Source organism: Salminus brasiliensis, chromosome 8 (genome assembly GCF_030463535.1).
Source record: "Salminus brasiliensis chromosome 8, fSalBra1.hap2, whole genome shotgun sequence".
NCBI classification, from domain to species: domain Eukaryota; kingdom Metazoa; phylum Chordata; class Actinopteri; order Characiformes; family Bryconidae; genus Salminus; species Salminus brasiliensis.
In genome coordinates, this window is record NC_132885.1 from 7,379,926 (window position 1) to 7,392,160 (window position 12,235).

Consider the following 12,235-nt stretch of genomic DNA (forward strand, 5'->3'; position numbering starts at 1 on the left):
CTATGATTTCTGTAATCTCTCAGGGCAGAATCAAATCATAACATTTTTTTCTAACATAACAAAACAGAAATCCTACTTGGCTTTAACAGCACAAATGTAATCGATGCAGCCATTCTTACTGATCTTATTACACTGAAATTCCTGTCATGGTTTTTAGCTCATAGTTAGACCTGATTTGATTTTCTTTAACAGTTAAGATACAGTTTTGCTTTGAGTATTGAATTTTATGATTAGAGGGAACCTTAGTGAATTTGTGTGCAAGAAGCTCTTGGTTTATTCTGCTGCTTTCAGGTGAAAATATGACACTTACTTCGTTTGAAAAGCATAGCTTTATTTAATTGTACATCAAAATAAATATAATTATAGTTCATTACATAGAACATCTGCACATGTATGCCCACCTCACACTTTGAACTCAAATCAGAAAAGAAAAAGGCACCAGATACAGCCATCATGCTGTTCGGTGAATTGTTCAGTCCCATCCTCGTTAAATCTGCTACACCTAGTGATTCAAATAAATAGAGAATTCTTTGTTCTATGGGCTGGTTGTTCGAGATGATGATGATTTCCTTTAGGCTTTGGTCTACCCTTCCACCAAACATTCATATCATGTCTTGACATCATTTTAAGAATAATTAATATTTTCCAAATGACTAATTTCCTGCAGTGGAACCTTCTTCGCTGAGGTTGGAGATGGATGAAGAAATGAAAGTGTAAGTAGAGCTTGGAGTGTGGAGAAAGCTGTGGCCAAAGGCTCAAGCTTGGAAAACAAGTTTCATCTCTGCTAAAGTGAACTTAAAGGTCAGCAAATATGGCAAATAAAAAATCATGATACTTTAAGACTTTTTTTTGATAATATGTGAGAACAGGTTAGAATGGAGGCAGCAATGCAGCAATTTCCATTTACCACATTTCCAGAGAAACCTCCAGAGAAAGTCTTGTCACAGAGGTAGGTGAACATAGAATTATGAGGCTCGCCAAACGACTCTTGTTGGTATAAGATGGCATGCTTGAGGAGCTGGGAAATTCAACCCCAGTTTGTTGTCCGGAGGACAGGGTAGACACACTAGTGTACCCTGACTTTTTTTTTTTAATTCACTGTTTGCAATTCTTAAAAAAACAAACCACTGGTAAAGAATGAAAAAGGAAGTGATCTAATGGATCTTCCTAGTTTATGCAGTTACTACAGTACTGTGCAAAAATATAAGCCACCTATGAAAAAGCTGCTTATCTGAGCAGTGTGTGTTTATTTGCTCAGTAAAACACTGATATTAGAATAAACACTAATAATAACACTCCTACAGAAAGTGGTGGTGGTGGTTCTCCATCACTGTGTTCATCATTAGAACATCTCCAAAGTTCTCCTCATGGAGTCTAGTGTTATTTAGAGTTCTCCTCATATCAACACCTGGTTTGGTGGTAAATCAGGGCTTAATGATGGTAAATCAGGTGAGCTGAGGAAGAATTAATGCAGAATGTAACTAATTCAGTGTTTAACTACATCATTTATCATCACAGCTCAGATCTGATGTTATGCAAATGACATGTATAGCAAAATGACCAGCATGGCTCTAGACTTCAAAGATGAACTTTGCCAGAAAATGACAGATAAGGCCCTTCTGTCTGGAGTGTGAGGTTTCATAGTGCTCTCTGTTCTTTACACTCTCTACTCTCGGCCATTTAACCGCTTTACAAGACAGACAGCGATACATCATTGATACAGTTTACAGTTACACGGTTGTTGTTGTATAAGATATAAGAGTTTAAGATAGAAGTTTTTCACAGATACAGGTTCTCATACAGAGAAAAGAAAAAGCAGTAAAAGTTACACATTAACACAGAAACGCTGATAAAGCAAAATCAAGGAAAGAAAACAGGACAAAAGCAAAAGCTGTACACGCCTCACACCACCAGCACATGTATAAACACCCCCTTACAATAACCCCCCCCCCCTCCACTGACATCACCACAGAAAACCACAGTCTTTGGGCATAGCTAAGTGCCCTCTCCTGGTGTGGAGGTCTATGTTTCCAACATACCGTCCAGATTATTGGCAGCGTTCTCTTTGTCCGCAGCAGTTTTCTCTGAAGGGCTGTGTTTCTCTGAAGGGCTGTATTTATTATGGTACTCCTGGAGAAGTGTCACCACCTCGTGATGACCAAAATGTGTCGCTTCATCCAGTGGTGTATTGCCCCACCTACAGGTCAATTCAGTTTAATCAATGCTTTCACAGACCAGTATTTTATACAATGTCAAAAAACTTAAATAATTATAATTATATAATAAATATTTACTTAAATAATGAGTCAAAAAATAAATAATAATAAATAATAAATATTAATACTTGGAAATTTTAACTTTTAATCCTGAACCTAGGAATTAATTGGTATACTTATTAGTACTAATTATTTATTTTATGTCTCAATGGCAGTTACGTAATTTATAATCAATAAATAATTAACTCTAAATTCATGAAGAAATGAAAGTGTAAGTAGAGCTTGGAGTGTGGAGAAAGCTGTGGCCAAAGGCTCAAGCTTGGAAAACGTTTTCATCTCTGCTGAAGTGAACTTAAAGGTCAGCAAATATGGCAAATAAAAAAAATCATGACCTCCTGAGAAAGTCTTGTCACAGAGGTAGGTGAACATAGAATTATGAGGCTCGCCAAACGAATAAATAATAAATAATAAATATTAATACTTGGAAATTGTAACTTTTAATCCTGAACCTAGGAATTAATTGGTATATTTATTAGTACTAATTATTTATTTTATGTCTCAATGGCAGTTACGTAATTTATAATCAATAAATAATTAACTCTAAATTCATTTCATTTACTGGCAAGTGCCGAGACTACTGCTATCCTAACTTTCTTTAAGTAAACTTTACATTTACAGTGTACCTGGTTAGAGGCAGGTGTGTGATGGTTTAGGCATGCAGTCTGCACAGTGCTATTCACTGTAGTATCTCGTAGCTCTATTGACAACGTCTTGTCTGATCAACTACATTTGGACTAAAATACACTGATCAGCCATAACATCTACAACAAGTACCACTACAGTGGCTCCACCTGTCAAGGGGTGGAGATTTTAGACAGCAAGTGACCTGTTAGTTCTTGAAGGTGAAAAATGGTCCAGCATAAGAATCATTAAAATGAGTCATTTTAACAAGAGCCAAATTCTGATGTCTAGATGACTGCAGGGCCAGAACACCTCCAAAACATCAAGCATTAGGTCTTGTGAGGTGTTCCTGGTATGCAGGGGTCAGTACCTACCAAATGTGGTCCAAGAAAGGATAACCGGTGAACCAGCAGCAGGGTCATGGGCACCTAAGGCTCATTGATGTGATTCATGGAGGTCCCACCCACCTCACAACCTAGAGAACTTAAAGGATCTGCTGCTAACACTAGTGTTGATGCCAGATACCACAGGACACCTTCAGAGGTCTTGTGGAGTTTTGGTGGCATGAGGGAAACCTAATCACTATTAGGCAGGTGGCGGTAATGCTATGGCTGATCAATGTATAGATATGGATATGGATTTACTGACTTATTATTAATACTAGGAATTATATTTGAGAACATTTAAGGTTTTTGAATTCGAGCTTTATCCTACCTGTCCTTTGGAATGGGGTTCACCTTGCAGGCCTCCAAAAGAAAACGCACAACATCAACATGTCCTATAAGCACAAGAAAAGAGTTTTACCCCTGAGCACTCCAAAGCTTATTACTCAGTAACTACAGGGACTGTACAAACTGGTGAGGCTATTCTCTGGTAACCTTTGGCCCGCCGGTGGCCCATAGGCTGTTTAAAGGATTGCACACACACACATAAAAACATGATGCTGGTGTTGACGGTACAGATAATTGTGCAAGTGTATTATTATATATACTCTTTTGTATGATAATATACTGTTATGTTGGCATAAATCATATTATTATGCACTATATATGCAAAAGTATCTAGACACTCTTCAGTTCTCAGTAACTCTTAGGTGCACCCATCCCATTCCTTATATAGAAGAGCACCGCCAATAGAATGAGACGCTCTGGAGCAGTGGAACTGGGTTACATGGAGTAATGTAGCTTGATCTAATACCTGTGAGAGGAGTTGGAGTGGCAGAACTAATCACCCAACATCAATCCCTGGCCTTACTAATTCTCTTACGACTGAATGCAATCAAATCCTCACAGCAATGTTCCAACCACCGCAAAGACCTCAGAGCCGAGTAGATGCTGTTATAGCAGCAAAGTAGGGTAAACTCCCCATATGAAATCAATACACTTCCAGAAGAAAGTGCTGGAGAAACAGGTGTCTACAAACTTTTGGATTTTTGGACGCTATTTTATTATATGTGTATAAGATATGCAGTACAAGCTGATCTGAACTACTAGGAAGGAGGTATTTACCCTCGGCAGCTGCCACATGCAGAGCAGTCCTGGAGTCATAGTCCCTCTGCTCCATGTCCACAGAGGACAGCGCAAACCTGGAGAGAGGACAGAGTGAGGTCAGACACACAGACACTGCAGCGTAGCGCAGAAAGCTAATCCACTGCCATGCAAAATGAGTTACAGTCCAGAGAGCACACTGTCATACTGAGTATCTGCTCACACAGCATATACAGAAAAATCCTACACTCAACTACACAGAGACAATGCTGCCTGCTCGTCTTAAATCTAGTCTAAATATCCAATATTTATCATTCTGATGCACATCTGAGTATACATATGGTGTATAGCATCTAATGTAGAATATAATATTAGATAAAATAATATTAATATTAATATATATATATATATATATATATATATATATATATATATATATATGTATGTGAAGAATTGAACATGCAGGTGTCCCAATACTTTTGTCCTAATAGTAAACAACATATTCACTATTCAGTCCTTTATTCACGTTTTAGATGCCTGCTCATCCAGTGTTTCTTCTGAAACAAAGGGTATCAATGGGGGGTTTGTCCCCCTTCGCTGCAGTAGCAGCCTCTACTCTTCTGGGAGGGCTTTGCAATAGATGTTGGAACATTGCTGTGAGGGTTTGCTCATATTCAGCCAATAGGAGCATTAGTGAGGTCAGGTATTGATGTTTGATGATTAGATCTGGATCACAAACGCAAATTATTGGACGGAGATCCATCACTCCAGAGAATGCAGTATCCAGGAGGATCCAGCAGGATCCATATTTTAAGTAGGTCCATTGCTAAGGTCACCATGAGTGAGAGTGGCTACAGGGGCAGAAAACCCCTCAGCATTGGGCTGTGGAGCAGCAGAACTGCATTCTCTGGGGTGATGGATCTCCATCACATAATTCTGGGATCAGATGAAGTTGCGTTTGTGATCCAGATCTAATCATCAAACATCAATACCTGACCTCACTTATGCTAATATGGGCTGAATATGAGCAAACCCTCACAGCAATGTTCCAACATCTATTGCAAAGCCCTCCCAGAAGAATAGAGGCTGTTACTGCAGCGAAGGGGGACAAACCCCCCATTGATACCCTTTGTTTCAGAAGAAACACTGGATGAGCAGGTGTAAAACTTGTATAAATGAATGAATAGTACTTAAGTAGTACACTAAAAGGACAAAAGTATTGGGACACCTGCCCATTCATTTCTTCTGAAATCAAGGCTATTAAAAAAAAGATTTGGTTGGAGTAACTGTCTCTACTGTCCAGGGAAAAAGGCTTTCTACTAGATTTTGGAACACTGCTGTGAGGATTTGATTGCACTCAGCCACAAGAGCGGTGGTGAGGTCAGAATGTTGGATGATCACCACCCCACCTCATCCTCCCAAACATCCCAACTCATTTCAATAGTATTGGATGGAGCACCACCATCATTTCAGAGAACACAGTTCCACTGCTCCACAGCTCAATGCTGGGGGGCTTTACACCCCATCTAGCCCACACCTGGCATTAGGCATGGTGCCAAAATATCTATGCTTATCAGCTCCATTGTGTGGAGTCTGTGTCAGCAGGGGGGTGCAACTGAAAAGTCCACATATCATATCACAAACATATAGTGTATACTGATTAATTCCCCTCATTTCAGAAGAAACACTGGATGAGCAGGTGTCTACAAACTTTTGGACACTATCAGTTATAGCTACATAATATTAGTGATGGTGATCGAGCCCAGAGCCAGAACTGATCGACTACAACAGTAACAGTGATACTCCTGATCCTGGTTGCGTTAGATCGCATGGGGCCAACAAGTAGAGACGATGACATGGAAAATAGCAGTGAACCTTGGTGTGTGTTGGAATTATGGGAATGTTAATGATCTGGGGGGATTATGGAGGCATTAAAGCAGCGTGTGAAGGCGATTAACATGCAGATGAACTTTCCACTGAACACAGCCTCTCACTTTTCATGCATGAGCTGGAACAGGATTTGCTGTGAGTGGGATGACTGCTGATAAGTAAACGCCTCCATACCTTCTGAGCGCAGATACGTCTCCGGTGTAGGCAGCGAAGAGGAGGTTGATGACAGACTTCACCTGTAACGGGAGGGAAGAGAGCACAGTTTGTGCATACTGGAAATGCAGGGGGGAAGGGGTTGCTGGAGGGGGAGGGGGGGGGGGGTGCAGCACCTGGAGCCCTCCGGCAGCACACTTTACACCTACACCCTGCTTTCCTTCAGATCAGGCACACTTGGAAAGGGAAGGGGAGGGGTACACAGAGAAACGAGGTGATCACATGATGATTAGATTCGATTAGGATTGTTTAGGTATAAATTTAGTGAATCGCAAAATCACATTTTGATGATTCATGATTCAAGTTACATTTGATCACAGTTTAATCTGATTTGAAATGATTTAGACTTTTGTGTTTTAGAAGTTTGGAGTGTTTCTTCTTCTGCAAACCTTTGGAAATACACTGAGAGTGTTGTGTCTACTGAATCGGTAATCAGACAAAAAAACTGACACTTTGATGAACATCAGGCTCCTGCAGATGGTGCTGCAAAGGCTGATGTGGCTATAAATACCAGTGGGGTGTGTGATGGGATTCACAGATTGAGAAGAGGTGGAGCAGTGCCGTGTGGAAAATGGGGAAATAGTTAATGACTGGCTAAAAGGAGTGACGGTATTTGGGCGTGTCAAAGACCACAGTGTGAAGGAAGCTGAATCTGCAGGTGTATGGAAGCATACGGTCATACTGGTCTACCAGCAGTGGCAGAAATCCCACCAGTCTACAGGTGATTCTTCTCATTCTTGAGCAGACATGAGTAAAGGCCTCTTTCATGCCACTCTGCTCCATATGCTGATGGTCTGCAGTCCTTGACTGGAAGTGAAGCGATTTCACAAGTGGTAAAACACTCAGATGGTCCCTGTCCGTCTGTTTTGTCTTTAGGCCACAACAGGAGGAAAATCTCCTGTAGACTGGAGGGATTTCTGCCATTGCTGGTAGACCAGTATGACCGTATGCTTCCGTACACCTGCAGATTCAGCTCCTTCCTTCACACTGTGAATCAATGATCTCAGCATTCCAATTCCCATGTCGGTGCGTCCCTCATTTCTGCCCAGATCTGGACTAAACATACTTTTACGTTTGTGGACCACAGGCCATGCAGTGGAGTTCTGGGTGGCTGATGATGGATCCGTGTAGCCGGGTCCAACGACATGAGGGTGAAGTGACAGGGGGAGGTACATAGATATATAGGACTAAGAAGGAGGAGTTAGGGCGTAGTCCTTCTCCCCAAATTAAGCCACCTCATAACTCCACTTATAACTGCCCACTTTTTGTTAAATGTTGCTTTACTGGAATGTTTCCACATATATCCTCAGTGTTGGAGCAGGAACTTGTATCTCCACAAGGAAAATGAAAAAAGGAAGAAAATTGTTTCAAAATGAGTAATTAGGAGATTTTCTATTGGCTCACTCATCATGGAAAGTGGTTGGTGTAGTGCACACTCTCAAAAATCAAGGTGCTTCAAATGATTCTTTGAGCGATGCCACATTTGAGTTATACCACTTTTGCTTCCATAAAGAACCTGGGTCTCATTTGCCAATATCTATATATTTACAGTATAATATAAATAAGTCGACATCAGATTAATGAGGTAGAAATGATTAATGATGGATCCTATTATAGATGGAATCCCAAATCCTAAAATGTCAGAATAGATGGAGATTGAGGTCCAGTGTTTGTAATATGGATGTGTGATTGTGAGGAACCGTACGTTCTTCAGTTCCTCTGTAAAAGGTTCTTCACCCTCACACTCATCTCTATTACAAACACTTCTTCATAGAACCAAAAGTGGTTCTCCTGTGGCATCCCTCAATGAAGGTACCCTAGCTGGGCAACCACACCAAACTACACCAGTAACAGCTCTTGGGCAAGGCTTTGAACACTACATGCTCTGTGTAATACGATTCCAATGGAAGTTCCTCTGGGTAAGACCATCAACCACCTGCTGTAATTAATGTAAGGTAAAGAGCTGCTGGTTCTTCTAATGATGTTCAAATATTAAAAATGGCAAAAATCAATATAAAAATGGAGATAGAAGGTTTTGTGTTTGTGCATTGACTGTTCACCTAAAAAAGACACAGCTTTAAATTTCTCTAGACAAAAACCCAAAAACTGAACACAAGCACAAAACCCCCACAAGGGGGCGCCACAAGTCTTCTGCTTAGTCCATTTGAATTTGTGCCCGTCTCCTCTGTTAACTCTAACACAGCAACCCCATGTTGTTCTCTAGATTGCACCATTAATTACTGATTAGCTTCCCTTCATTAATGCCAACAAAGTACAGATTCACCCTGTAAAGATCCAGAACAGCCAACAGCGAGGCTGCAAAAACAGTCAATCATCAGCGCCACATTTCATAAAACTGACCCTTCACGACACATACAGTGCATCAGACAGACAACAGAGAATGCAATTATGATCCAGTGCTCCTCCATAATAAGCCCTTAATCTCACTGTCCCACACACACCAGAGAGGGCTTCAGAGAGAGAAAGAAAATGACTCTAAGTCCTAAATGCTGCTAATTACCCCTCCAAATAAGGAGGCGGTGGTGTCAGGGTGTTATTCTGATGCTGTTTATTCAATTACATCTCAAATGAACTCAGTTATGCATAATTCAGCTTAATGACCTAGCTGTAATTATGAAGCACAGGTTTACTCAGTGTACGGTGTAATTGTGTCTGTGCTCTAATGTCTGTGGGAGATTAGGAACGAGTGTAATTACATGCACTTTGCCAATTCAGTGGTTTTTAGTTACATTCTGTGGGAACGGGGGTCCTGAAACAAGCTGAAGACTGGACTCACTGTACGTCTGCAGGATCTGGAGAACATTGCAGTGAGCCTTCAATACATCCAAACCTTGGTTAAACATCGGCCTGCTGGATTTTAGACCTCAACGATTTACACTGGATAGATCATATGTCAGCCTAGATTCAGCCACACAACCAAATTACCATTATGTGTGATTGACTAGGAGGCTCACAACACACAGTGAAGCACTCAGTGATTGGTTAGACTGTATTTGCATGTTGCACACTTCTGTCCTGAAGGCCAATTTTTATTATTCCTATTCAATCTGAAATGTTTGCTATGATTGTTTTGCCATATTGGCCTTATTTAACAGGTTTATTTGCTATTTGAAAGCAGACATTACATTGCAAGAAATACCGTAGCAAGATATCACAAAGAAATCCTCCTAAATTTAGTAAAAATACAGAATATTTCTCATTTGGAGAATATTATAATACTTTTATATGATTATGTAATTTCTTGTAACTTGTTTTTACTTATTTTAAGTACTACCTAAAAGTACTAAATAACTTAATCTATAGACAGATACTTTTGCATTACTTAGGAAACATATTTTAGTTTTTGTCAAGAAATACTGCTTAAAACAAGCCAAGTTATCTGCCAGTGGAAAATGATAAAATTGATAAAATCAATTAAAACAAATAAAAATAGGTAAATATAAATTAAATAATACTAAATAAATTACTACAATATTAGATATTTTAATTTAAATATAAAGTAATATAAATGATGTAATCCTAAAAAATACTACAATATTAGATATGTTAATTTAAATATAAGTTATTATAAATTAAATAATACTAAATAAATTACTATAATATTAGATATTTTAATTGAAATATTAGTAAATATAAATTAAATAATACTACATAAATTACTACAATATTAGCTATTTAAATGTAAATATAAGTTAATAGAAATTATGTAATCCTAAAAAAATACAATATTAGATATGTTAATTTAAATATAAGTTAATTATGTAAATTATGAAATTATGTAATTCTATACAATTCCTACAATATTAGATATTTTGAGTAAATAGGATTTCTTGATATCTGGCGAAGATATTTTTTGCAGTATTTTGTCTGTTATGTTTACAAATAGCAAATAAATCTGATATTTTGATGTTTAATAAGGCCAATACGGCAAAACCTATAAGATTTACAGACTGATAAGATCAGATTGAGTAATAAAAAAACGCAATAATCTATCTAATCTAATATGAAAAGATAAATATCAGATATTCAACCCTGATTAAAGCAGATTTCCTTCTCATTGATACATATTTAATACTTTATAAATTCTCAGTGTAAATTTCTAAACTTTCAACAATAGAAAGAAAAAACAGTGCTAACAATGCGTTGGTCTTTTTTTTGTTTTTAATCAGTTCTATATTTTCCTAGTTTAATCCACTAAACTATCAGTAGTTTGACGTCCAGCTGCTGACGTGCTGTATATCATGATTGTACAATAGCTCATCTTCATTAACTACAGCTTTTATGGCCTTAAAAGTGATATCTGCAGCACCTACATCAGTCTACACCAATGGGTTCTCTGAGCAATGCCACAGAAGAACCCGAGTGAAGAACCGTTTGCAGGTTAAAGAACCTTCACTCTCACATCTGTGTTACCAACACGGCCGATACCCTGAGTTCAGACATCAGAATCAGTATCAGGATAGGCATATATCACATATATCATAGCGACACATGCAGGAATGGGCATGACTGGTCTGTAACGCACACACACACACACACACACACACACACAGAGAAGATAAGGAGAGTGGGATAAAGACGTTTCTTGGGTGGAGGCTCTATGCAGTCATGTTGGACAAACCTTCAGGCATGTGGCCGTGATAACAGCAGCTCCAGCAGCTCCTGCACTGGATCAGTGTGTTCACACTCCTCACACCAAACAAGTGAAGGTCAGAGAGCAAAACAAGCCAGAGTGCAGACAAACACACAGTCATTCCAGTAAACTAGCACACACGCGCACACACACACACACACACACACACACACACACAGCAAAGCTCACATTTAAGAAAACACCACAAATGTACAGCTCATGTAAATCTGATCTGTTATAGGTGAAGTTTAGGTGAAGTTTAATAAATGAAATTTAAGAAATGAACACATGAACACATACATCCATTCAGTCAGTGGTATATCCACAGTGACGTCCACAGGAAAGCCCAAAGAGGCTCGATTGTGGTTACAGAGAGTGTCTGTATTCACCAACACAACGACATCTATAATCAGGAAAAGTAAAGTAAAGTGTGAAGACCAACTCAAGACTGTTTTCCCCTTTGTTTTATAGCCTTTCAGGCCTCCAGAGTTTTGCTAATGGTCACTCCACCAAACTAAGGTAAAGGTAAAGGTGCATGTATGTGTCACTGTACTATGTACATATAAACGTGCCCTCTGCATTTGACCCATCTATTGTAGTGAACACACACACACTAGTGAACTAGGAGCAGTGAGTACACACACCCCCAGAGCGGTGGGCAGAAACTCCAGCGCCCAGGGAGCAGAGAGGGTGAAGGGCCTTTTCCGAGCCCGGGGGTATTGAACCCACAACCCTGTCATCAATAGCCCGGAGCTCTAACCCCTGAGCCACCGCTGCCAGTCTCTGATATTGAATCTTTACAAGTAAAAGACTGTTAAGGTTGGACTAAATATCTGATATTTATCATTTTTACACTTTTGTAAGAATATTTGTTGTAAGATTTTTAACTTATGAACTATTACTAACTTCTTGCTAACAGTTGCTAATTTCACGTAGTGCAAGTGTCTGATCTGACGCCAGCAGACAGTTTTGCTTGTTTAAGTTTTATTTGGTAAATTATCTCCGCAACAGATTGCAGAAAGTTAAAAAATTAATTCATCTTAAAACGAGGAATTATCAACTATCTGGACTACAGTTAAGAGGACTTCACTTGC

At 39.1% G+C, this 12,235-nt stretch overlaps 1 protein-coding gene across 2 annotated transcripts in view; it reads right to left on the reverse strand.

The window, feature by feature from the left end:
* Nucleotides 1-310: 310 nt before the first annotated feature.
* glsb (glutaminase b) overlaps nucleotides 311-12,235 on the reverse strand; it is an 81,158-nt gene continuing 69,233 nt past the window's right edge. For both annotated transcript variants that reach the window (XM_072685472.1, XM_072685471.1), the window contains exons 15-18: nucleotides 6,449-6,510; nucleotides 4,406-4,482; nucleotides 3,612-3,675; nucleotides 311-2,197 (exon numbers count right to left, since the gene is read on the reverse strand). In XM_072685472.1, the coding sequence (XP_072541573.1) occupies nucleotides 2,023-2,197; nucleotides 3,612-3,675; nucleotides 4,406-4,482; nucleotides 6,449-6,510 (378 nt within the window). In that variant the 3' untranslated portion in view covers nucleotides 311-2,022. The remainder of the gene's footprint in view (nucleotides 2,198-3,611; nucleotides 3,676-4,405; nucleotides 4,483-6,448; nucleotides 6,511-12,235) is intronic.